Source organism: Ictalurus punctatus, unplaced genomic scaffold (assembly GCF_001660625.3).
Source record: "Ictalurus punctatus breed USDA103 unplaced genomic scaffold, Coco_2.0 Super-Scaffold_100046, whole genome shotgun sequence".
Lineage (NCBI taxonomy): Eukaryota > Metazoa > Chordata > Actinopteri > Siluriformes > Ictaluridae > Ictalurus > Ictalurus punctatus.
The window spans coordinates 1662336-1689447 of record NW_026521087.1 but is presented as its reverse complement, the minus strand read 5'-3'; the positions used below and the strand labels follow the sequence as shown (position 1 = coordinate 1689447).

Genomic DNA, 27112 nt, shown 5'->3' with positions numbered 1-27112 from the left:
CTGGCCTTGAAGTACGCATGTACATTAAATAAAATTCTAATTCTTATTCTCTACATTTAATTTCAATTTACATTTTTTGTAGCTCAAAATTAAAATTAATAAAAAAATTAAATTAGAAATGAAGATCAGCATCAATCAAATCCCCTCCCCTCCCCCCCATATGGCATGGCGGGCCAAATCAAAAGTCACCATCTCTGTTCTAACTGTTGTAGTAGCACGTAGTCATTTGAACTAAGGTTCAAGAAGCGCATAATAATTCTAAATACTGTTGTAGTAGCACCTAGTCATTCGAACTAATGTGACATTAGCGTGGTGACATTAGCGCAAAGTCATTCAAAAGAATGTTCTAGCAGCATGGAATATAACACACACACACACACAAGGCTATAGCGGAGCCTATAGTCAGGCGCGCTGTGCTTTACACGGCCCCCAACGCGCTCTGCTTCCGATACTACACACACCACTCGACAGCTGCAAAGACATCAGGCTCGTTCCCAAGGCTCCTCTTTAACTCGGCCGAGAACGCATACGACGGCCGTGCCTGCTTTTCGCCCGTTTTTACACACCACATCGCACGAAATGCGCAGCCCGCCGGCTTGAGTACAACGCGCGCCGCGCCTTTTCATGTCCGCTGCACGAGACTGTTGCTCTCTAGCCGGCCAGGCCGGGCCACGGGGGAAACGAGAAAGCCCGTCCTCGCTCAGCGTGTGCTTCAACGTTTTGAATCTCGTCTTGCTAGTGGGATTTTCACCGAAAAATGCCATGAGAAAACACATCTGAGCGCGCGCCGCGTCCGTGCATTCATTCAGGGGCGCCCGAGTTGAGTCTACAACGCTCTCATATCTGTTTTTAAGACCAGCCCCCGGCCGCGAGGAGGGAGGTTCCTGTGTTACACACTAACGTACAGTGTACAACTCGTGTATTCTACGTAGTTGCAAGAGAGATGGCAGAAGTCGCACCCGCTCCCGCCGCCGCGCCGGCTAAAGCGCCCAAGAAGAAAGCAGCTTCGAGAGCAAAAAAAGCCGGCCCTAGCGTCGGCGAGCTGATCGTCAAAGCCGTTTCCTCGTCTAAGGAGAGGAGCGGCGTGTCTCTCGCTGCTCTGAAGAAAGCGCTGGCTGCCGGCGGATACGATGTGGAGAAGAACAACTCCCGCGTCAAGATCGCTGTTAAGGGTCTCGTGACTAAAGGCACTCTGGTGCAGACCAAAGGGACCGGCGCGTCTGGCTCTTTCAAGCTGAACAAGAAGCAGACCGAATCCAAGAAGCCCGTGAAGAAAGCCGCGCCCAAAGCGAAAAAGCCCGCCGCCAAAAAGCCCGCCGCTACTAAGAAGCCCAAGAAGGTAGCGGCCAAGAAACCCGCCGCCGCGGCCAAGAAGTCTCCTAAGAAGGCGAAGAAGCCCACAGCCGCCGCAAAGAAAGCCACCAAGAGCCCGAAGAAGGCGAAAAAGCCCGCGACCCCTAAAAAGGCAGCCAAGAGCCCCAAGAAAGCGAAAGCTGTCAAGCCCAAGACCACAAAGCCTAAAGCGGGAAAGGCGAAGAAGGCAGCACCCAAAAAGAAGTAAAGACGTTTGTTTCTTTCATGCTTTTGTTCCTTAAACGGCTCTTTTAAGAGCCACCCATATTTTCCTTTAAAGAGTAACATTTTCAGTCAAGCTTTATGGAATCAAAGCAATACACGTTAGAAACATACAATAGTACGGATACACATATCTACTACATATCATGTGAACATAGCCACAAGCTGATGCTGATTTTAGTACAGTAGGATAGAATCCTGATCGTGATTCCTAAACGTCATTCCTGATCTCCAAAACGATCACAGAATATGTAGGATAACATATTGATACATAATAAATCAATGTTAATGATGAGAATAAATAAATTCAGTTTATAGTTGTTACTTCGTGCTTTTGTATGAATATTCCCTTCTGTCTGTTTTCATTCGCGCGCTCGCTCTCTCTCTCACCCACACACGCACAAACAGGGGTGGGAGGGTTGACGCTGGAATTCGACGGCCTGTTTATGATTGGCTAATGCGCCACTGCGTTCTTAGCGAATAAGAGAGTGGCCGTTTTGTCTATATCACGGAGAGCTCAGGGTGTAACATTCATTTCGGAGTTGTTGTTAGAACAGATCTGAGCATCAAGATGAGTGGCAGAGGAAAAACCGGCGGAAAGGCTAGAGCTAAAGCCAAGACTCGTTCATCCAGGGCTGGACTTCAGTTCCCCGTGGGACGTGTGCACAGGCTTCTGCGTAAAGGCAACTATGCCGAGCGCGTCGGTGCTGGCGCTCCGGTCTACCTGGCCGCAGTGTTGGAGTATCTGACCGCTGAGATCCTGGAGTTGGCCGGTAACGCCGCCCGTGATAATAAGAAGACTCGTATCATTCCCCGCCACTTGCAGCTCGCCGTGCGTAACGACGAGGAGCTGAACAAACTGCTTGGCGGAGTAACCATCGCTCAAGGTGGTGTGCTACCCAACATTCAGGCTGTGCTTCTGCCTAAAAAGACCGAGAAGGCCGTCAAGACCAAGTAAACTCGTCCACTGCTGCTTTGTCAGTACCCAAAGGCTCTTTTAAGAGCCACCATCTCTGCTTCAAAAGTGCAGTTTTTACACCCGTTTTTCTACTGAAATCAGCACGTTTATTAATAATAATAATAGTGGTAGTTAGCCTGTTGCTTAAATGAAATCTAAGGGGTGAAAGTGCACTTCTAAGACAGCATATTTATAAATAAAAAAGGACTCGATAATTTTCTAGTCATGATTTGATACCATATTTAAGTAATGACTATAAGAACTATAATAGCAGTTAGCGTGCTGGTTAAATGAAGTCTGAGGAGTGAAAATGGTTTGTGACGGCGTTGTGTGTGTTCCTAATGAACAAAGCAGAGAGCGCGCCAATAGAATTGTGGCGGGCGTCTTGTGTTTCGAACGGAGGCAGAGAAGACGGTCCAATAGTCAACAGGTGACGTAAAACGTTCTATCGAATAGCAGACGAGCGCGTTCAAGACGCCCAATCAGCGCAGGGTGGCGTTATGGCTTAAAAAGGCCGCGTTCGTGCGCGCCGTTTATCCTGTTTTTCTATCCGTGAAGCGCAGAGCTCGACACTATGGCAAGAACCAAGCAGACCGCCCGTAAGTCCACCGGTGGCAAAGCGCCAAGGAAGCAGCTCGCTACTAAGGCTGCTCGCAAGAGTGCGCCGGCTACCGGCGGCGTGAAGAAGCCTCACCGTTACAGGCCCGGCACCGTGGCTCTGAGGGAGATCCGTCGTTATCAGAAGTCTACTGAGCTGCTCATCCGCAAGCTGCCCTTCCAGCGCCTGGTGAGAGAAATCGCTCAGGACTTCAAGACCGACTTGCGTTTCCAGAGCTCGGCCGTCATGGCCCTGCAGGAGGCGAGCGAGGCATACCTGGTCGGTCTGTTCGAGGACACCAACCTGTGCGCTATCCACGCCAAGAGAGTGACCATCATGCCCAAGGATATTCAGCTGGCCCGCCGTATTCGCGGAGAACGCGCTTAAACCACAACTCCGTCTAATATACACAAAGGCTCTTTTAAGAGCCACTTCCTCGTCTCACAAAACAGCAAATTTTCTTTCTTGGGCAGTTTAAGTATTAGAACGTGGTACAGAGAGAGAGAAGGAACAGTAATAATAATGTTTGTATATATGTGTGTGTAAATGAAGTGCACGGCTTTCTATTTTTATCAACATTAGAAAGGTTGGTTATTTATTTTGCATTTTCATGATAAATATAGTCCTATGAGTATTACATAATGTTTGTTTTTATAGATGAGCCGTTAATTGTGGTTATGTCCGAACAATACAATGCACAGTAATGAGCTGTGTCTGTAAAATAGCGGATTTTAGGGCAAGAGCTATTACATCATACATACATTTCATCCATCATCCCTTTTGTCCCGTCCATGATAATTGTTTTTGTAATTTAATGATTGTAGACATGACCTCATCTTTGAAATCTTCTTCCCTATTTGTGGATATTCTCTCTCTCTCATATATATATACACATATACATATATAATGTCCACTGTATTAAATATTATTTAATGTGTGAAACGAGTTAGAAGACGGTTTTAGTAGAAACATATAAGTATCACTTTCATTCAAACTGAAAGCATATGAATAGATGGTGAAGAGTAGATAAATTTAAAGTCTAGATGAAAAGAACAAATGTTGAATAAAAGTTGACTAGGTGGGTGGGAAACAGTCAGTAGGAAAGTAGGAAGAGCTGAACAGAGCAGCAAAGGCAAGAGTAAGACATTGTTAGTTGTAGGGGAGAAAGCATGTCCAACAAGAAAATGTGATTATAGGTGTAGGTCAGAAGACTCGTTCTGTCTTTGCCAGTGTCAGGGCTTCACCACTCGTACGCAGCGCTCCGCTCCGCTCTTGTAGTCCCGGGCCAAACAGGCACGCCTAGTTAGCACCAGCCAGCCCATCCGGCCTCCTCCTCTTTAGCTCGGTCGGATTCCTCCCTGACCCTAACAAAACACAGTCACCCTAATGCCCTTTATCCCAACTCCGCTATTGCCTATATATATATATATATATAGCTTATTACAAAAAATACAAATAGATCTACCACTTACGCTACTTCTGTACAGCGTTTGATGCCTTATGCTTCACGAAAGAAAAAGCCTCCCCCCCACGGAAGAACTCTTTTTCTAGACATGTGGTGGCTCTTAAAAGAGCCGTTGTGTTCGCGTCGTTCGGTGTTAGAGCGTTTAACCGCCGAAGCCGTACAGGGTGCGTCCCTGGCGTTTCAGGGCGTACACCACATCCATGGCGGTCACGGTCTTTCTCTTGGCATGCTCGGTGTAGGTGACGGCGTCGCGGATCACGTTCTCCAGGAACACTTTCAGCACACCGCGAGTCTCTTCATAGATCAGACCAGAAATACGCTTTACACCACCACGCCGAGCCAGACGGCGAATAGCCGGCTTGGTGATTCCCTGGATATTATCGCGAAGCACCTTGCGGTGACGCTTAGCGCCTCCTTTGCCGAGTCCCTTACCACCCTTGCTTTTTTTTTTTTTTTTAATGAGTTTTATTGAAATTATACAAAATTCACAATCTTACACAAGTCATATTCAGAAAGAAAGGGAGAGAAAAAACTTACATAAAGTACAATTACACGCAAATATTGTCCCACACTGAAGAGTCTTTAAACCAAGATGTGCTGCTTTTTAGTCTTCTTAGCTCTTTTTGAATGTCCTTGAATACAACATCACTGGATATAAACGTTTGATTTATAGTCATTTTGGCTCTTGTTTTCCAGAGTTTAGATTTAGTCAAACATATTATGAACCAAATGAAGTCATGCTGAGTCTTGCTACAATTTTCTTTAAAAATGCCATAGAAAATTGAGTTCATATTTATTTCTATATTGAGACCAATGATTTTTAATTTAGCCCATGTTTCTTTAGCGCGATAACACTCTAACAGGAAATGTTCGAGTGTTTCCTCTTCATTACAATTAGGCATCGGACATTTACTGGTTTTTACAAAACAGCTCCATTTTACAACCGCTCTTACTGGGAGCCTTCTTACAGCGACTAACCAAGTTGTATCTCTCAGGTGTTCAGATAGGATTTTATTCTGTAAGTTTTGGAGACATTCTTTGTTTTGGTCTTCCTCCAAATTTCTGAAAGCCACAGGGTTACAATAAACTCGATCAACAATTAAAAGATATATTTCTTTGCTCGAGTCTTTCACCCAATCGATGTTTAGATCTTTAAACTTGTTAGTGAAGTCGGAAAACATCAGTTTATAATACGGAATTCCTTTCCTCAATGGACCTTTTTTAGATTTCCAGTTAGAGATGTTCCCTATCCATTCGGTTTGCCTGGCAATACCACTCGCGATGATTTTGCACACTGCTATTTTAGTTTTTAGGGATATATCGACAGCCCCAAGGCCTCCCAGTTCCCTTCTCTTAAAAAGGAGCTCACGTTTTGTAACCTCACGAGTCGTATCCCATATGAAATTACAGCATATTTTATGAAGTCTTTTTACCCAAACTTCTGTTGGAGGTAAGATGCATGATAAAAACAGTATTTTTGATAATAGAAAAGTTTTAATAATATTTATTCTAGTTTTATAACTTAGATTACATGATTTCCATTTATCAATTTCATCTTGTATTATTTCTTCTTTTTTTGACCAGTTATGGTCGACACAGCCATTATTATCTATATATATACCTAAAACCTTTAATTGCTGAACTTCTGGGACATCTATGGGAAATTTGTTTTTTTCATTTCCAATCCAGACACATTCCGTTTTAGCTTTATTTAAGGAGGCTCCAGAGACTTGCTCATACTCGCTAAAATATTCAAAGATGATGTCTAGTTCTTGTTTAGATTTCACAAATACAGTTATGTCATCAGCATAAGCAGAGATCACGACTCTGTTCTTTCCTATTTGAAGACCTTTAAGTCTATGATCATCTTGGATTTTTTGTACAAGTGGGTTTATAGATAAAATATATAGGGCTGCACTCAGAGGGCACCCTTGCTTTACACCCCGCATAACTTCAAATGGTTCAGTCAAAGAACCGTTAACATTTACTTCAACCGTCGATTTAACATAAAGGCATTTAATCATGTTTATGAAATTTTCAGGGAATTGATACAGTTTTAAAATCTCCCACAAATAGTCTCTTGAGATATAGTCAATGCTTTTCTTTGGTCCAAAGCCACAATGTAAAAACTGTCACCATTTTTATCAAAAACTAGTTCTCTTAATGTGTTCAAATTGTCCCACATAAATCTTCCCTTTATTGCACATGTTTGTTGTTTAGCTATTATTACATCCAAATAGTCACTCATCCTGTTCATAATGGTCTTTGCAAAAATCTTATAATCGACATTCATTAGGGTGAGATGTCTCCAGTTGTTGATATCACACATTTCACCCTTTTTATACAACAAGGATAAAACGCCTTCATAGAACGAGTCATGCATGTAACCTCTAGCGATCCCATCATTAAAGGCTTGCGTTAATAATTTAGCCAAATCTATGGCGCATGCATGATAAAAATCAGACGGGAGACCATCTTTCCCTGGAGACTTTTTTAAATTTAATTGTTTAATGGCATCAACAACCTCAGCCTCTTTTATTTCCTCACCTAAGCTCTTGGAAGGCAGGTCGACACTATTTTTTACATTCAAAAAGGTTTTTAGAAGTTTATTATCTATTTCAATTGAGTTGTACATGTTTGAACAAAGGATCCGAACAGCATCTCTGACGTCTTTAGGATTTTTCACTATAGTTCCTTTATCTGTTTTAATGGCTTCGATATATTGGGCTTCTTTCCTTTTGTTAAATAGTGAAATTGCTTTTGTTTGATTTAGAAGTTCATCAGAAATTATTCCTGCTCGGACTTGAATGTTCAGTAAAAACTCATTATTTAAAGTTTCTATCTCTTTTTTCAAATCCTTTAAGTTGTTTTCCTCACTTTCATCTCTTGTATTTTTCAGTTTTAGGTTTATATATAGTGTCATAATTGTATTGTACTTCTCATTTTTTTCTTTATTAAAACATAGACATTTGTATTTAAGAAATTTTTTAATCTGGATCTTAAAAACTTCCCACAAATCACAATAATTGGTAGTGAGGATATCTAAAGTTTTAATCCTATTAATTTCTTCCTTTAATTCTATAATCAATAAAGGACTTTTCAAGATTTGTGTGTTTAATTTCCAATAGTTTCTTCTTTCTTCATTTTTAAGTCTAATGCCACATATAACTGTCAAGTGGTCCGACTCAACCAACAGTTTTGTTGTATAAAATTTTGCCTCAAAATTATTATTAATATATATCCTGTCAATCCTAGTTTTACATGTTTTATCAAACCTTGTAAAGTCCACTTTCTCGGGATATAATGTCCTAAATATGTCGGTGAAATGCTGTTCATTCATTATAGATTTAAGGACACCACCTTCTCTCCTAATTTTACATATTTTGGAAGAAATTTTATCATTATCATCTGTGATTGTATTAAAATCACCGCATACAATGGTATAGAAACCGACACACAGGAGCATTTTAAGCTTTTTAAAAAGCCGGATTTTACCAACAGTATCCTGTGCTGTGTATACATTTATTACTCTAATTTTTTTTGTGCAATAAAACACATCTATAAACATTAATCGACCAGGAATGATTTCACGGCTCTTAATTATTTTAAATTTATTGTTATAAAATAAGGTCGCAATACCATCAGCTTTACTTTCACCTATTGAAAAGATTGAAGGACCTTTGATCCATAGACTTTGAGCGTCCTGTACGTCTGCAAAACTGCTTAATCTGGTCTCTTGTATACATAAAATATCAACATGTTCTCCACTCAATATATTTAACTTTTTCACTTGATTAATTTTTGCCTGAATCCCTCTAACATTACATGTGGCAACAGTTAAATTTGAAAAAACCATAGAAATTAAGATAAGAATCTTCTCCGATAGATATTATTGCATGTCCATTAGTCCACATTTTCTCAACATTATCCACATCATTTAACCTTAATTCCTGCAGACATATATCACATTTCTTCTTAAATGATATAGGAATTGAAGTTAAAATCAAAGACATTATGTCAAAAAAAAAGGGAAGAAAAGTAGGCGATATACATCATTCCTTAACCTTTTTTGCATTGTCAACATTTCCAGGAGAATTCCTCTTTCGCCTTTGGCGTTTATATGGATAGTCTAAAGTGTTTTTACCTTTCGCCAGCGTGGGAGTGTCCGCAGTGTCACCTGTGTTGTCGGCGATTGTCCGAGTTGTTCCACTTTCACCAGCTGGATGCGATGATTCCTCTCGGCCCTGTAGGCTTCCTGCAGGTGTAGAAATGATCTGGGTCGCTCCACTCTCTCCCTCTGAGCACGTAGGCTCCTCTGGGGCTTGTGGACCTCCTTCAGGGGTTGAGCCGATCCGAGTCTCGCCGACTTCTACAGCTGATAGCGCAGGAAACTCCGATGCTTGCCGTCTCTCCACAGACGAAAGACTGGGCGGAGATGCTCCGCTGCTTCCAGCAGGTACTTCCGGTGTCTTCCGTCTCCCTTCCGGGATCAGAAATTCGGCGCTGCTCTCAGAGTCCTCGCTGTCTTCGCTGTCGCTGGTATCGGTGCTGCTTGAGTCACTCCCAGATGTCGAGTCGTCCTCACTTGTGTGTAGTTTATTTTCTTCCCAGTTGTTATCCTCTTTATCGTTTGTTTTGGTCTCTGTGTTATGTGCGTTTTGTGTTGCATTCTGGTCAATGTCTTTTTGATTTTTCGGCAATCTTAGTTTATAGCTGTAAGAATTTGGGCATTGAAAATATATATGCCCAGTTTCATTACATAAATTACATACTTGTGTATTTCTACAACTCTTTCCTTTGTGGCCAAAGCTTCCGCATTTCCAGCACTTTGTTTTCTCACAGTCCTTTGCCTGATGGTCGGAATCGTTACATATAAAACATCGCTTTGTTTGGCCGGGGTATGTAATCGTTCCATTGTATGGTCCCATGGAAATGGAATTTGGTATCTGGAATATACTTCCGTCGGGGTTTTTCTTGAGTTTTATTTTATATCTCCTGACTCCATACCATATCCCGAACTGGTCCAGCGGCTTGTCAACAGGGTTCAGTATCTCACCAAACCTTAAGAGGTATTGTTCTACATCCGAGTCAGCGATTCTCCCAGTCCAAAACTTTACTACAATGCTCTTTACGTCTTGGGGAGCTGATGTAGTCATCTCCCAGTTTTTCCAGAATTCACTTCCTGTATTATTATTAAAAATTTGAGAAAATGTTTGAAGTGCCTGTTCTTTGGTAAAACATATTTCATACTCTTTTCTGTTAGGCATTGCAATAAAAGAGTATACATCTGTAGTCGATATCCATTGACTACTTAAAAGGTTTACTCCGACTTCAGACCTGTCTGGCGCTTCTCCTTCTCCACTGTAACGTAGTCTGACCCAGTGCCTCCCCGCCGACGGCGAGGAGGCCACACGGGGTGACATACCGAACCCCGGGTGGCGATAATTATCACCTCGTTAAAGGTGTTTTTGTTGTTGATGTTGTTGTTGTCTTTAAAGTCTTTAGTTTCAAATTACGAACGAGGGTACCACTTGCAAAAAGAGAGTATTAATTACCACCCTTGCCTCTTCCAGACATGATGCTGCTCCCGAAGTCAAATCGCTCAATAAAACTTCTCGCGCAGCGCCCACCTATTTATCCACACTCGACAGGACCTAGTTGAGAACAGGCGAGGAGGCGGGCCTTACACCAACGGTCACACAATAGCTCTCTTTTTCTAAAACAAACACTAGGCACTGCTTTTCACCTGCTAACGTCTTCTTCTTCCCCATTCTCTCTCTCTCTAATCACTGGCCTTCTCTTTTCACATTTCCATTTTCACTATCTGTGTTACAGTCGATGTACACACTGTGTTTGAACCTAAATGTCATGCATCAACCAAAACTGCGCCTCCAGAATGACGGCTGAGCTTAAGATTGGCAAAATATGTCGCAGCAGTTGCATTCGTCAAATAAACTATGAGCAATTAAGTAGTGCCAATGAGATAATTACAGCAATGCGTAATGTCCAATAAGCTCAAAAAGAGTCGGACTCCTCGCACACTTTATTCTACTTGGCCAATCAAACACAATTATGAACTGGGATTCTGATAGTTGTGCGCCTTTAACTCGCTGTGTAGAAAAACGAGGTCAGCTATATAGACAACAATGTTCATTACGTATTTAATTACTTCGATTGAGGTCATTATTAGAAGTAGTAGTAGTAATAGTAAAATACCTACAACCTACCTTCTGTTTTAGGCGTCGTGTGTTGTGCTGGATGGAACATGACTGCCCTCGTGTGGCCAAACTCGGGAACGGCAATTTCCCAAAAATTGCAGTATTCTCTTATTAAGCTTTTAATAGCGGTGTTTATAAGTCTATATTTGTATTATTTGGCAAATAGTGGGGTAAGAAGTAATAGATGCTATGAACATTCATGTTTCTCTCACCACTGGGGCAGAGGTGGCTTAGAGGTTAAGGCTCTGGTTTACTGATCAGAAGGTCAGGTCACCATATCATGACCCTGTGCTCTGACCCCAGCTTCCTGACATGTTGGGGTATGTGAAGAAAACAATTTCACTGTGCTCTACTGCATATGTGACCAATAAAGACTCATTATGTAGACTTATACATGACATTTTTAATTCTAAATCAGCTGCTAAACGATGGGTTCCTTTGTAACCTCAGGACTTTTACGTCTCAATTTTGAAATGATTTTGGTTGGTCAAATGTTAACCCCAACCCCCACTCCCATCCATTTAATAGTTATAGTTGAAATGAAGCGATCTGGCAGCCCGATATTCAGGTCTCGCCCTCAGCACTTACTGTAGAACAGCGGTGCTACAGAGACGCAGACCACATGCCAACTCTCTCTCTCTCTCTCTCTCTCTCTCTCTCTCTCTCTCTCTCTCTCTCTCTCTCTCTCTCTCTCTCTCTCTCTCTCTCTCTCTCTCTCTCTCTCTCTCTCTCTCTCTCTCTCTCTCTCTCTCTCTCTCTCTCTCTCTCTCTCTCTCTCTCTCTCTCTCTCTCTCTCTCTCTCTCTCTCCCCTAGTTTATAACTTATAACCTTGGTACCCAAAGTTTCCCCCTTTTTAATGTAACTTAGTTCCATTTAATTTTGTGCCAGATCAACAAAAAACCTCCAGTATGTTTATCCCTGAAAAGAAAATGAAATGAAACAGAACACACACACGCTGCTTGTATAATAGAAAACAGTTGACCTGTGTTAAATGACTCAATGTTTTTAAGTCTGTTTTTACATCTGTTACGCTTCCGCCGGTGGATGGCGCTGCGGCGTCGAAGCACAAAGACTGCTGCAGAGCGCGCGTGCACGAGACTCTGACAGATGGACACGCGCGGCTCGTTTGTTTTGATTTACTTCCTGTCCAGGTATTGGCTTATGTTCGAGGGTGTGTCTTTATTTCTCGAGGTGTCTATGCTTTAGTTTAATTATGTTGGTTATTTAAACCCCTCGTGTGGCTGCGCACTTCGCGCAGTATTATAGTTTGTAACGTTAGTAGTGTTTAAGGAGTATAGCTTTAGCACTGTGTTAGAATGCGTGTAGCATGCTAGCGGTCTCACTTCCATGTTCTGTTTTCGAGTAATGCCTAGACTGTAGTTCCATGGTTGATCCAGCTAGTCCTGTTCAGCATAGACCGCGTTTCTTGTGTTTTGTTAGTTTGTTTATCAATAAAGACGGCGCTCCTGCGCTTACTTCCTGCTAACTGTCCTGTGTCGTTACATCACATTCCTGTCCAGTGAAGTGATTATTTGGTGATAATAATAATAATAAATTTTATTATTATTATTATTGCAACATAGTACATGCGGTCATACACATTAGGGTTAGTGTGCTACATGGGATACACAGTGGTCATTACTAAAGTCATTAATGTACTTTTTGAATTCTAAATGAATAGTTCAGTTAATATTTTGCAGAAACTTAATTTATCTAATTCTAAAGCATCATTGCTATATTTTATTCTGTCAAACAGTGAGATGGCAATATTTTGATGGGTGTAGAAGGCCTCACTGGGACATTTTGTATTAGTAGTGTAAAACATATGCATTGGCTTACATATTGGTAGACATGCAAATTAAAAAATATATATACATGTAGGAAACACTTAAGAGACTTAATCTATATGTAACAAGAAAATGTAGGAATGGGATAAGCTGACTTAAACATCTAGTTATCTAGTTGGTGGCTGTGCTCAGGTGGTAGAGCAGGTTGTCTAATCGTGGGGTTGGAGGTTCGATTCCTGGCCCACATGACTCGAAGTGTCCTTGGGCAAGACACTGAACCCCAAGCTGCTCCTGATGTCAAGTTAGCACCTTGCATGGCAGCTCTGCTACCATTGGTGTGAGAATGGGTGAATGGGAAACACTGCTAAGGTTAAAAAGCACTATATAAGTGCAGACCATTAGTTATGTCAATATTCGTGTAGGAAAGTTCCTCATATTCAGAGTTGGGCTAGGCAGGTGCTCAAGTTGCTATGATTTAATAAAGCAGCATGTCAGTTACATTTATGTGTTTAGATAAGAAATCATTCACAGTGCATATACACTATAAAGAAAACAGTCACCCACTATTTATTTGATAGCACATTGTGCTATTCTGTGTGTCACATTTTTATTAAATTAAAGAGACCAGAGTGGGGCGCACGGTGGCTTAGTTCTCAGCACGTTCGTCTCCCACCTCCAGGGTTGGGGGTTTGATTCCCACCACAACCCTGTGTGTGCGTAGTTTGCGTGTTCTCCCTGTGCTGCTCCCCCTGTCCAGGGACATGCATGGTAGGCTGATTGGCATGTCCAAAGTGTCTGTAGTGTATGAATGGGTGTGTGAATGTATATGTGAGTGTGCCTTGCAATGGACTGGTACCCTGTCCAGGGTGTACCCTGTCCTGTGCCCTATGATCTCTGGGATAGGCTCAAGGTTCCTGTATGATAGGAGATGTAGAAAATGGGGATGGATGGAAACGAGAGTGAAATTTTATTATCCTGAGTATCCAGTTACACAAATGGAGAAGTGAGTTTAGATTTGGCTAAATAAATCATACAATCTAGAAACAAACAAGTGGGATATAATCAGTGGTTGATTTTAGACACAATCATTCCTGATATTATTAATAATACTGCTGTTGGTTTGAGTTGAGCACTGACAATCAAATTAAAAGAAGATGAAGCTAGCATTTAGTGGTTTGGGTTTTTTTTTGTTTTGTTTCTACGGTGGAGTGATAAGAAGTTCACATATTAAACAAATTAGAAAATCCCATAATTGTCACAAATAAATAAATTTAAAGCCCATTAATACTTGGCAATGTGCTGTACTGAGAATCATCATTCTACAAACATTGGAAATTCTCAAGCAGGTAAGTGTTTAAGGGAAGGAACAAAGTTTAAAGTGAACACATTTATGCCAGTGAGTAAAACCTCATTCTTACATGATCACAGCACTTTGTGTTTTAAACATGCTTCCAACCATACAAAAATTCATCATGACTGTGATGACTGATTGGCTGGGAGGTGTCAAGGATTCTGAGTCTTGTTCAATAAAGCTGATGATATATCTGCAGTGAAAACTGTAAAGGTGTACAGATGAATGAGCAGTTCTTACAACCAGGATAATCTGAGTGTTTTGTTTTCTACTATATTAACCTAAATTCTCACTATCCCAGAAAAGCTACTGAATATACTTTATCTACTCAGTAATATCTGTGAGAGAAACTTAACTAGCAATATTCTACCAGAAAATCTAGCAATTGTTTTAAACTCAAACCGAGGTATAACTATGCTAAACCCAGAAATCAAGAGGCATGTTTAGTACATCAATCGCATAGTACATATAACAGGTACAATACAGATGTACTGTACAGATGCTTCATAATGAAATTCCAGGACTTTCAAGGACTTTGAGCACTTTTTTTCTTTCAAGGACTATACAAGAGATGTCATTCAAACATATCCTTCATTTCCAAAAAAATATTAATAATAATAATAATAATAATAATAATAATAATAATAATAATAATAATAATAAATATATATATATATATATTTTTTTAAACAACCATTTTAATATAGCCCCTTTTCCCAGCCGTGATGGACTAAATTTGTATTTCCCAGTCATTGCTTCATTTTCACCATAATTTCACCATTGCATCGTATTTTCACTCTGCCTAGAGTCAGCCCTTTATAATACATCCTACTCTCTGTGCTCACATGCTGAATTTTAATACAGCCGAATTCCCAATAAAGCTGTTCTTATTTACATATTTTTTCTGTTTCTGAAAGCAGGACCTTGCACTCACCAGGCAGTACTGGCCATTCTCTTCTACGGAAAGTAGCTAAGGTTTGTCTGAAAAGTCTCTAGATATGTCGCTAGGTGCTTTAAAAAAAAAAAAGGTGCTAAGGGGGTCTGAGAAGTGGACCGAAGCTGTCCCTGTTAAAATGAATGAGTGAACAGCAGGAGGAGGAGGGGCTGCAGCGGGGAGTCATATTTTGAGTGAAAGGGTTGTATTCGTGTTCTTTTGAAAATAAACCCTTTAAAGTGATTGATAAAAAGTCAATAAATAAATAACATTCAAGCACTTTTTAACCACTGTTACATAAAAAAAGGCTATTTAAGGTCTTCCAGTACTTATATTTCCAAATGCCAAATTCAAGCACCTTGTACAAACCCTGTGGTAATTTTTCATAGATACATTTCCCAAACAAATAAACTAAAAAACTTCTAGTACTTCTAATTAATAAACCTATAACATCAGTTAGCTAGTATTTTCAAGTGCTACACCCAAACCTCACACATTTGATTTTTTTTCTTTTTGTTCTTTGAACAGTTCTTCTTCCACTTCATCTTCTTCTTGTTGTTTCAGATATATTTCATGTTTCAGTGTGATATCACTCAGGTAAAAGAAATAAATCAATGAATTAATAAATAAGTAACAGTAAACTGATGTTCTGCAAATTTCATATAACTATCAAGAGAGATTTTAGTGTATTTAATACAAATTATATCACACTGCTGTTGCACTCTGGAATCTGATAGGCCAGAAGGTCTGAAGGCTGCAATTCATATCTCAGGTTTATATTAACGAGCTCATTGTAATAAGTTATCCTTTCTATGATAGCAAATCATTCACAGCGACTTCTCTGGCAAACATTCCACATAATCAAAGTCTAATAATAAACAGATTTGTGCTGTACTACTTTAATAAAAACTTTTAGTCGTTGATATGGTGAAGCTATCTATAAGGAGAGCCACAGATTTCTCCAGATTCTGAATTTTTTCATGATATGATGTGCTGTAGATGATGAGATATTCATAGCCTTCACAATTTTACATTGAGGAGCATTATTCTGAAATTGTTCCACAAATTGTAGTTGTAGTTTTTCGCAGATTGGTGTACAGAGGCCCATCTTTACTTCTGAAAGACTCTGCCTCTCCAAGATGCTCTTTTTATACCTAATCATGTTACTGACCTGTTGCCAGTTAACATAATTAGTAGCACAATGTTCCTCCAGCTGTTTCTTTTTAGTAACACTTACTGTTCCAGCCTTCTGTTGCCCCGCCCAAATTATTTTGAGACGTGTTGCGCCCATAAATTCAAAGTTACCTATTTTTTTCCTTTAAATGCTACATTTCCTCAGTTTACACATTTGATTTGTTTTTTATGTTCTACCGTGAATAACATATGGGTTTATGAGATTGCAAATCATTGCATTCTGTTTTTATTTACATTTTTCATAACATCCCAACTTTTTTGGAATTGGGGTTGTAGTACTCTCTCCCATTACCCAGGAAAGTGAGATGTTGCTGTTTACAAATGTCAACATGTTTTTGATAATTAGTGAGCATCACACCAAAAATTAATTATTGAGGACTGTCACCAAATTTCTGAAGCTAGGCCAAACATCCTAGCACTAGTTGGCAAAAGTTAGTTTAGCATTTTTTGCTATGTGCCAAATTTGGTCATACAAAGGGAGCAGAGCTAAGATCAGATAGCTGTTTATGAGGAACTGTATGTCTGATCAAGCTGAAATTTGGTATGGTAGATATACAGTATGTGTTAATCTATAATAGATTCTCATAATGACTTAATTACTGAAAAAAAACATGCCTGTCATTGGCCTATCAGATAATTGAAAAGTTTCCCATTAAGCTATTGCCACAAAACTTGAATATAAAGTTCAGGGAAGGACCCCACAGTATCTGATGCAATCTCACTCAAATTGGCTACCTGGGGCGTGCTGTTCATGTTCATAAGGGTCAGCGTTAAGTTCAAATAGCTGTTTCTCAGGAACCAAAATTCCAATTGAGCAGAATTTGCTGTGCGCTTTCTGCTAATCTGTAACTGAATTACTTAAAAAAAAAAAGTCTGCCTTCTGCCAGTCGGCTTTCAGCAGGTAGGTTACACAACTAGCGTTGAGTTATCATCACAAAATGTGATGTGTAAGAAAGTTCACATATGGTCTCTATTGTTCTATGAATCTTGACAAGAACTGGCCACTGGGGGTGCTATACGCAGGGAGTGTTTGGACCCCACAGACTGCCTCTTATGGCTATATTACTATTATTAGCAGTAGAAGTAGTTGTATTATTATTATTATTGCAGTAGTAGTAGTGATATTTCCTACCGTTTTTTAAGTTTCTTTTTCCACCTCTGGTTCCTTAGTCCAACGGATCTGACGCACTGAAGGCTGGACATTGGCAGATATCATCTATGATGAAAAAGTACTATTATTTATTTATTTATTTGTGTATGTATGAATCTACCATACATGTCATAAACACAAACCTTTTGAAGAATTTTGTCCCTCACAGTAGGGTTCATAAGATCCTCACTGCTGTTAAACTTCAATCTCAGAAATGCCCTCTTAGTAACAGGCACTAAAAAAAATTAACAGTATTGACATTTAGCAGCTGTTGTAAAACTTAATTTGACTTCAAACGTATATGAAATTGTGAACTGGATGCAAAAGTGTAACCTGGAACCCCATAGACTTCCACTTCACAGAGCGTGAGAGCCTGGATAACATCGGGAATGATGTTCACATGACGACCCCTCATGTTGCAGGTGTAATTTGTAGAGGCACCAGCAGGGATGCTACAGATAACGACACATCTATGGGGAGAGAGAGAAGAGAGAGAGACTTTGACTTTTAAAATATAATTTATTCTACAATTTAAAAAAACCTTACAGAACACATTGTTTTAACGACCATTACCAATTGAAAAAGAGATTCTCGCCTCTTATAAGTCACCCCTTTGTTTACACACCATTTCTTCTCAAACATCGGAAGATCACCATTCATTTGGTAAAATTCGTACTTTAATCTAATCCTAGACTCAACCAAGGCCTTAGATAATTTAACCATGTTTACTTCTTTCCCTTCTGATCCCATTTTGTAAGCCTTCTAAATGGCTAATTTTGCTTGACGACCAAAAAATCCGAATAGGTACAGATTTCCTGCCTGTAGCGAGAATATCTACCCCATAAATAAACCCTGTTTTAGAGAAAATGATCCCCAAACTACGAAACATTGTATACAATAGATTAAAGAGCGGAGATAATTTACAACATTCACAAAAGACATGAAGCACAGTATCGAGTTCATCACACAAAGTACACAGTGGAGACGATGCATATTTACATTTAAACAAAAACACTTTTGTTGGTAATGCACAACGTAAAATCCGCCACTGTAAGTCAACAGAACTTTTTGGTAGAGGGTTTTTATACAATAACTGCCATGAAGGTTCATTATCTCCCGGTCAAGAAATGAGTCCTCCATTCTGTATGCCTCCTCCCCCTTAGATGTCCGACAAAGTAGGACTTTACACAGGAAATATATGCATTTTGTTTGTTCACCATGGAAAACGGTAGACTTTGCAAGCCTTTAAAAGATAACAAAATGTTTACATTGTCTCCATTGTTAATTTGAGCTACCTCTGGAGTTAAGTACACTTCTGGAAAAAAGACCTGTGTGTTACTGCCGGACTTAAAGTCGGTTATATAATCCCACAAAGATGTAGGAAAAGATGTTTTCAAATCCTTTTATATGTTCCCGACTATTCTCTCTGATCTACCAGTAATCTTTCTAGTTAGATTCTGTACTGAAAAGCACTCTATTCGACAAGTCAAATAGGTTTCAAACATCTTATTCAGCAGGTGTACCAACCTGGCCAGTTGAGTAAAATGGTCAATTCTTGCTGCTGGACTCAGACATCATGACCCCCACTGTATCAACAAACACTAAGGCTACATTTTACTGCAGCTCATGGATGGTTTTCCTGCCCAAGTGGAGAGAAGAGAAGACGCTCTTCCTCAACTTCTTCAGACTTGAGAGACTCTTCTTCAGCTTTGTAGCAATCTTCCTCACCTTCCTTGGTCTTGAGAGACTCTTCCTTTTCTTCCCCAGGCTTGAAAGGTTCTTCTTGAACTTCCTCAGTTTTGAGAACCACTTCATCCAGTTCCTTATTTTTTAAACCTCTCCTTCAACTTCTTCAGACCTGAGACACTTCCTTTCAGTTCAACTTCTTAAGTCTTGAGAAAGTCTTCCTCACCTTCTTTATGTCACGTATCGTGACGGAGCGGAGATAGGACGGATGCAAGTGCAGGATGAACAGTTGTTTATTTGAAAGAGAGACAGGCAGACAAATCCAAAACGTGATCCAAAACGTAATCCGCAAACATGCAAGAGGTCAGGCGATTGGAAAACAGGCATACACGGGGCAAGGCTGGAATCTAGGTCATGGTCACGGAAAACAGGGTCGATAAACAAAACGAGAAACGAACTATGACGAGGAACTGGGAGCGGATAATCCAGCACGAACTAACTCTAAACATGGACCGTGACCGTGACTATGACTACGACTACGACTACGACTACGACACGAACTAAACTAACTCTACGATAATGTTCCACGTTGTGTGCTGGAAGGCGCGCGGTATATATGTGGACATGATCAGCGTCTAAACCGCTAGCAGCTGAGAGCAATACAGACCCACGTGAAATCCCAGCCAATGACAGAACAGGGAGGAGACATGACAGAAACATAAACAAAACACACGTGTCCAGATGTCACTACGGTCAACAACGGAAAAGCAGGTGCTCACGCATTCGCGCTTAGAGCACGCTGCTTCAAGGGGGAATCATGACACTTTGGTCTTGAGAGACTCTTCCTAAACTTCTTCAGGCTTGAAAGGCTCTTCCTAAACTTCCTAAGTTTTGAGAAAATCTTCCTCAACTTCTTTATTTTTGAGAACCTCGTCCTCAACTTCTTTATTTTGGAGAAACTCTCCCTCAACTTCCTTATTTTTGAGAACTTCTTCCGTACCTTCCTCAGGCTTGAGAGGCTCCTCAACATCCTTGGTCTTAAAAGACTCTTTCTCAGCGTTGCCAGGCTAGATCAGCTCTTCCTCATGTTCCTCTTGAAAGGCACATTCTTAATCATGATGCGCTTCTTTGAATTCCTCGTTCTCAATTTGGATCTTTCTCAATTTCACCAGACTTGATGAAAGACACGTCTCAACTCATCTTTGTGATGCTGTTCCCCAAGTTTCATAATATTGAGAGGGTTTTCTTTTCCCCAGTTTTAGGAGACTCTTCTCCTCTCTTTTCAGTCTCAAAGTTCTTCCATGATTTCCATTAACATTTCAGGGCTCTTTTTCAATTTCCTTAGTATTTAGAAGCTCTCTCTCTCTCTCTCTCTCTCTCTCTCTCTCTCTCTCTATATATATATATATATATATATATATATATATATATATATATATATATATATATATATATATATATATAAAATTCTTCTGAAAAACTTGTATGAAGAGAGAGATCAAGGTGCCATGGTGCGGGCCAAGTTTACACAATATACTAAAATGGACTCATCTACATCTTTCTTCTTTGCACTGGAGAAAAAAAACAGAGAGAAGAAGTCCATCAGCCACTTGAAACTACCCAATGGACAAGAAACTACCGACAAAGATGACATCATTCTACAAGCACTATCTTTTTATGAGGAACTGTACAATAGTCAACCATGTGATCCTGAAGCAACTGAAGAACTTCTGAATGGACTACCACAGCTGAGCGAGGGTGAGAGAAACGAACTTGAAAAATCACTGTCCTTAGAAGAGCTCAGTACAGCTGCTCAACAACTGTCAAACGGAAAGTCACTGGGGCTGGATGGATTGACCTCCGAATTTTATAAAACATTCTGGTCCTTGATTGGCCCAGACCTGCACTTTGTCATACTCAGATGTATGGAAACAAAAGTCTTACCCCTTAGCTGTAGGAGAGCTGTAATTACCCTGTTACCCAAAAAAGGAGACCTTGGTAGCTTAAAGAACTGGCGTCCTGTCTCCCTCCTTGGGACAGATTATAAAATCTTTTCAAAGGCATTAACAAACCGCCTTAAAAGATTTTTAGCCACAATACTACATGATGACCAGTCATACTGCATCCCAGAACGCTCAATCTTCAGCAACCTTTTTCTGGTGCGAGACCTGTTGCACCTCACAGAGCTATATAAGGTAGAGATGGGACTAGTGTCACTAGGTCAAGAGAAGGCTTTTGACAGATTGGATCATGGTTATCTTTTTAAGACCCTAACAGCTTTGGGCATTGGTGGACGCTTCATCTCATGGATTAGGCTGCTGTACACTGATGTGTACAGTATGCTGAAAATAAACGGAACACTAACAAGAACTTTTCCGTGCACAGAGGTGTTCCACAAGGCTGTAGCCTGTCCGGTCTGCTGTACACTCTCCCCATTGAGCCCCTGCTAAGACACCTGCGAGAAAATCTGCAAGGGTTTTCAGTGTTAAGCCCTGACTTATCTGATGTGACCACAGTCAAGGTCACAGCATATGCTGATGATCTGACGGTGATAATCAGGTCCGAGGATGACATCAGTCATGTGTTTTCTGGCCTGGATGTCTTTCAGAGCGCATCATCTGCACGTGTAAACTGGAACAAAACTGATGCCTTGCTTCTAGGTCAATGGCAGGAGGAAAATATACCTCACCTCCCATAGGAGTGTTCATGGAGGGACTGAGAATACTTGGGATCTTCTTTGGCACAGATCGATATATGCAGAAGAACTGGGATGGATTGACCAATAAGGTTCTAGAAAATCTAAATAGATGGAGATGGATTCAATCATAGCTGTCCTATAGGAGCAGGGTCCTAGTGATAAACAACTTGGCTGCCTCGATGCTGTTGGCTCAAATTTAGCCTATTACCCCAAAACACTTAAAATTCAACTTAGAAGCCAATACTCACATCTACCTCAGAGCCCAGTTGGAGATAGAAAAAAATACACCAGCCGTGAGTGAGAAGAAGCAAGGGTCCAGCTTTATTGTTCCATTCCACCACACGAGATCCACACCGATGAGAATTCTCAGAAGTGATCCCCCTACCCTGAGCTTAAGCTCCAGTATTTATACTGTATTTACACACTAAATAGCCCATATGTTTCAAGAAGACTATGATCTCACTACCAATAGGGTTAAAAAAGAGCTCATTTACCTTACTCTTATGTTCCAGAAAAGGCCTATTTCACTTACACATAGAATTGAAACCAGGGGTTTTAATTTACACATAAAATCAGAACCCAGGCATTTCTAATAACCCAGAAAATAAAAACCCAGAGTTTCCAGTTACTCAGAGGATCAGAAACCAGAGTTTTCAGTCACCCAGAGAATCAGAAACCAGAGTTTTCAGTTACCCAGGGCATCAGAATCTTCAGTTTTGATTTACCTAGAGAATAGAAAGTGGAGGAGACTAAACAATCTAATGGGACCTTGGTCTTATTGTTATCTCGAGGGGGGGGCAGTTTGACCCAGCCACCCTTATAACTGGCTCTCTTCATGGTTCTCTTAAAATTTAGGCCTCCCTTGCGAGACGAGAATCTTCACCATCTGAATCATGAGTAAGTTATATTTTCCTGTATATCTAGTTTATATTTTATTTTCAGATTTACTCTATATCTCTTATTATATATACTGCTTGAAAAAACAGTTTACTGTACTTCCTACTTCTTATCATTTTTATAAAGAGTATATATATATATATATATATATATATATATATATATATATATATATGTTATTATTATAAGACATTACCCTTATAATATCTTAATATTCCTTTTTATTATTCTTATAAAGTTATAATAGTATGTGTGTGTGAGAGAGATTGTGTGTGTGTGTTATGTCTACTTGCCCGCCCTTGACTGTACAAGGGTGTGTGTGTGTGTGTGTGTGTTTTAGCACTCCTCAGCTCGTACACTTCTTTCGACTTTTTGACTAACAACCCATAGTGTATTACTCTTAAAGATCTTTAAAGTGTTTTTCCAATTTATCCACATCTGACTAATACCGCTTCTGTATGTCTAGGTGCCGGTGCCCGTCGTCAGTCCCTTCTCTCTCCGTTACTGGACCTGGATCTGGATCTGGATCTGGACACTCATTACCAGCTTGTGCATCTCACTGCTGATATCATGATGCTACTTAACTATCTTCGCAGCACCCGCTCTAGGAATGGAGATCCAGGGTTCCCCCCTCTTCTTCGATACAGAATCTGCCTACAGCATCTACAGCAATCTACAGCAAATGTGAGTATTTGCTTCTATGTTGAATTTTAAGTGTCTTTGGGTAATTGGCTAAATTTAGGCCAGCAACCGTCAGCTTTAATTCAAGGGGTTGAACAAAAATATCATATGAAACGTTTAGGAATTGCAACCATTTTTATACACAGTTCCCTTATTTAAGGGGCTCATATGTAATTGGACAGATGAACATAATCATAAATAAAATGTTCATTTTTAATACTTTGTCAAGAATACTTTGCAGGCAATGACTGCTTGAAGTCTGGAACCCACAGACATCACCAAATGCTGGGTTTCCTCCTTTGTGATGCTTTGCTAGGCCTTTACTGCAGCTGTCTTCAGGTGTTGTATGTTCATGGTTCTTTCTGCCTTGAATTTTGTCTTCAGCATGTGAAATGCATGCTCGACCGGGTTGAGATCAGGTGACTGACTTGTCCATTGCAGAATATTCCACTTCTTTGTTTTAAAAAAACTCCTGGGTTGCTTTTGCAGTATGTTTTGAGTCATTGTCCATGTGTAAAGTGAAGCGCCGTCCAATTAACTTCACTGAATTTGGCTGAATCTGAGCAGACAATATATTCACATACAATTCATCTGATTGCATCTTCTGTCACATCACCAATAACTACTAGTGACCCAGTGCCATTGGAAGCCATGCATGCCCATGCCATCACACTCCCTCCACCGTGTTTTACAGATGATGAGGTATGCTTTGGATCACGAGCTGTTCCAATCATTCTGGTACAGTTTGATCTTAGTTTCATCTGCCCAAAGAATGCTTGGTCTGGCTTGTTTAGATGTTTTTTTTTTTGGCAAAATCTAATCTGGCCATTCTGTTCTTGAGGCTTATGAATGGTTTGCACCTTGTGGTGAACTCTGTATTTGTTCTTGTGAAGTCGTCTCTTCATGGGAGACTTGGATAATGATACGCCTGCCTCCTGGAGAGTGTTCTTCACTTGGCTGGTGTTGTGAAGGGGTTTTTCTTTACCATGGAAAGGATCCTACGATCATCCACCACTTTTGTTTTCTGTGGACATCCAGGCCTTTCTGTGGCAGAGCTCACCAGTGTGTTCTTTTTTTCTCAGACTGTACCAAACTGTTGATTTGGTCACTCCTAATGTTCCTGCTATCTCTCTGATGGATCTTTTTTTACAGCCTAAGGATGGCCTGTTTCACTTGCATTGAGAGCTCCTTTGACCGCATGCTGTGCGTTCACAACAACAGCTTCCAAATGTGAATGCCACACCTGGAATCAACTCCAGACCTTTTACCTGCTTACAGGCTGTCTGCAGGTCCTTAAAGTCTTATCTCTCTAGATTTCTCCTTTCCTGGAAAGTCATGGAAAGGAAATACTGGATTTTTCTTTCACTGTTGGAGCAAATGGTAATGCAAACAGGATATTTGCTCTGGTCTCCCATCTACCTCTATAGAAGTTTACCCTGCTGTAGTTTACTTAAACCCAGGAATGGATGTATATGCGTGAACACAATCCATTAAAGCTGATGCATCGTGTAGCATGACTGAAGTGATGTGCAGGTCTTCAAATCTAATACTTTTTAATATCATAGGCAAGAAATTTCCAAAAATGTAAGTGCTGATACCTGCAGCTACCCTGTGCTTAACTGATGAAATAGCGAAGGAATAGCCCACACCTGTCCATGAAACAGCTTTTGAGTAAAATGGCCAATTACTTTTGGTCCCTTGAAAAAGAGGGGGCTACATATTAAAGAGCTGTAATTCCTAAACCCTTCCTCCAATGTGGATGTGAATACATTTAAATTAAAGATGAGGGACTGCACTTTAAGCCCATATTCATTATTTAACTGTAACTTGAATAAGTGTGTAATAAGCCTCAGCACTTTTATTATAAGCTACAAGCAATCTGCTTCATTACATTTATTCTCAGTGAATATGAAATTACTGCAGATATATTTATCATCCTGGGGAGGGTCTCTGTTTGCACAAATGACCAATCACAACTGTTGTCTGCATACACACGACGCGTCATTACAGTTTTTTTTAGAGGTGCACATCAGGCAACGCAAAGGTCTGACGTAGAAGTATAAATAGCCTTTTTAGCGTGTCTCGAATTGCAGAAGTTGTCAACTGTTTTGCCTCATGTTCATTAGATGCTGTCCGAAAGAACCCGTTAACATCAAGGGCAACAAGTGCTGAGATTGTGACGCTGATGAAAAGGTGGCTGCAGCTGGCTTCAGACCGTGGAGGAGGATGGAAGAGGTGCAACAAACAGTAGCTTGCCCTGACTAGGAACGCATAAACCATTGAAATCAACGAGGAAAAAATTCAGCTAATTGACGCTCTCTCCCTGGGCAAAGCCTGCGAACTTCGCCCGGAGCTCAGTCCATGTACTTTCGGAAATTTCGGTTGTGTGGTCTCGCCATGAGTGATGCTACTGTACTTTTGACAAGGGGAATTCAGTTCAAACATTTTAATGAAATATTTACACACACACACACACACACACACACACACACACAGGGCCATTAGCCAAAAACAACCGGCCTATGTAGCACCTATGCCCGCAGCGGACTCTAGCGCAGACTGGGCGGAGTGCGCCTCGCTGACCGACAGCTCCACGACTCAGCTAATTGCTGTAGCACATCGTCTTGGTCACGAGCATGCGTTGTTCGTCTTTTGCGTTCGCACTGTGAACAGGAGACATTTCTCTATCACTTTAACGTTTAACACATTGGAATGAATTTGTTAAAAAACATTTTAATCATGCTTACGTAGGTTGCTAGAGCTGTGTGGATGTCCGACACAGTGATGTCTCTTCCCACGAGTGCCCGCAGGGCAAGCTTGACATGCGCAGAAATCCTGGCCTGTGTGCCAGAAAAGAAAAGCCACCCCACAGAAGTCTCATATCCCGGCATATGCTTCCTCAGGCGGCAGAAAGCTTTCAGCCACTTCAGCTCCAGCTTGGTGATGGCTAGCTTAGCGAGTCCAAAAGCAGAGGCAGGTTTGTGCTGCTTCACCTGGGAGAAAAGGACAATGAATGAAAAAATATTAAACACCCCCATGTACAACACAGCAGCCCCTGGAAATAAAAGTGAAATACCCAGAAGTTACTTACATTGATCAGAAAGAGTCAGCCTTCTCGAGGTTCTCAAACTCCTCAGTCGTGAGGTTCTGCAGGACTCCGGTCCTGTGTCCGCTGACCGAAAAGAAGTGAGCACACAGCAGCCCGATGCAATGGTTGAGCATGTCCGGGTCTGCTGGACGAGTTCAGATCATCCAGTGAAACAGGGACAGCGTCCGACAGTTTGCCGTGCAGGAGCTGTAAGTACTCCCTCACTCTTCTCCGCTCGCACGCCTTGCCTGTGGAGCACGACTCGACCGGACAGATGTCTGCACTCCCACTGCAGCAGTCTCTGGAGACTCCACAGCCTCGTGGAGCCAACTCGGCCCTTGGACAGTTACTCATCGAGTTAATGGAGGAACTTGGAAACACGCGTCAGAAATAACTTGGCCGGAGTGACCTTGTACCGCTGGCACAGTGATTTCATCCATTCAAGGACTCTCGAGACATTGTCGATGTACTTCAAGTGGGCTGTGTTGTGGATAAAAATGACATGAAATAAACATGAGGGACACTTAGTATGAGTAATATGTAGTTTTATTGATAATTCACAGGACTGGTGGGTGCGTAATCTTGAGGAGAGTGGTGGGGGGAAGAAAATGGGGTGCGTCCTGGGAACATGGGAAAGTCAGCAAAGGTGAAGTGAGAGGACCACTGAGAGTGGGGCGGACTGGTAGGTGAGAAGAGGGAAGAATGGTCGGGGACCAGGTCAGAGAAGGTGACATCTTCCTCAGATTGAAAGCTGGAGGGGGGTTTTGGCTGTGTAGAGGCGTCAATACACACGTTCACGGGGCAGATTTTGTATCGGGGGGGGGGGGGGGG

The 27112-nt window shown here is 41.0% G+C and overlaps 3 protein-coding genes and 3 long non-coding RNA genes across 6 annotated transcripts; 4 read left to right on the top strand and 2 right to left on the bottom strand.

The window, feature by feature from the left end:
* The first annotated feature begins 373 nt into the window (after positions 1-373).
* On the top strand, positions 374-1690 carry LOC128629994 (histone H1-like). The gene has a single exon (XM_053678571.1). The coding sequence runs from the start codon at positions 944-946 to the stop codon at positions 1559-1561; it is 618 nt and encodes a 205-aa protein (XP_053534546.1). The 5' UTR covers positions 374-943; the 3' UTR covers positions 1562-1690.
* Positions 1691-2065: 375 nt separating this feature from the next.
* On the top strand, positions 2066-2991 carry LOC128630016 (histone H2A). The gene has a single exon (XM_053678596.1). The coding sequence runs from the start codon at positions 2147-2149 to the stop codon at positions 2531-2533; it is 387 nt and encodes a 128-aa protein (XP_053534571.1). The 5' UTR covers positions 2066-2146; the 3' UTR covers positions 2534-2991.
* Positions 2992-3025: 34 nt separating this feature from the next.
* LOC128630011 (histone H3) lies at positions 3026-3643 on the top strand. Its single transcript, XM_053678591.1, has one exon. The coding sequence runs from the start codon at positions 3108-3110 to the stop codon at positions 3516-3518; it is 411 nt and encodes a 136-aa protein (XP_053534566.1). The 5' UTR covers positions 3026-3107; the 3' UTR covers positions 3519-3643.
* Positions 3644-16777: 13134 nt separating this feature from the next.
* Positions 16778-19427, bottom strand: LOC128630048 (uncharacterized). The gene is made up of 4 exons (XR_008394275.1): positions 18759-19427; positions 17565-17701; positions 17375-17466; positions 16778-17297 (listed from the first exon to the last, which is right to left on the bottom strand). It is a non-coding gene; the product is annotated as an uncharacterized LOC128630048 (long non-coding RNA).
* LOC128630073 (uncharacterized) lies at positions 17238-25399 on the top strand. Its single transcript, XR_008394313.1, has 4 exons — positions 17238-17310; positions 22471-22512; positions 22979-23196; positions 25320-25399. It is a non-coding gene; the product is annotated as an uncharacterized LOC128630073 (long non-coding RNA).
* Positions 23213-27110, bottom strand: LOC128630045 (uncharacterized). The gene is made up of 3 exons (XR_008394270.1): positions 26285-27110; positions 25941-26186; positions 23213-25856 (listed from the first exon to the last, which is right to left on the bottom strand). It is a non-coding gene; the product is annotated as an uncharacterized LOC128630045 (long non-coding RNA).
* Between the last annotated feature and the right edge of the window lie 2 nt (positions 27111-27112).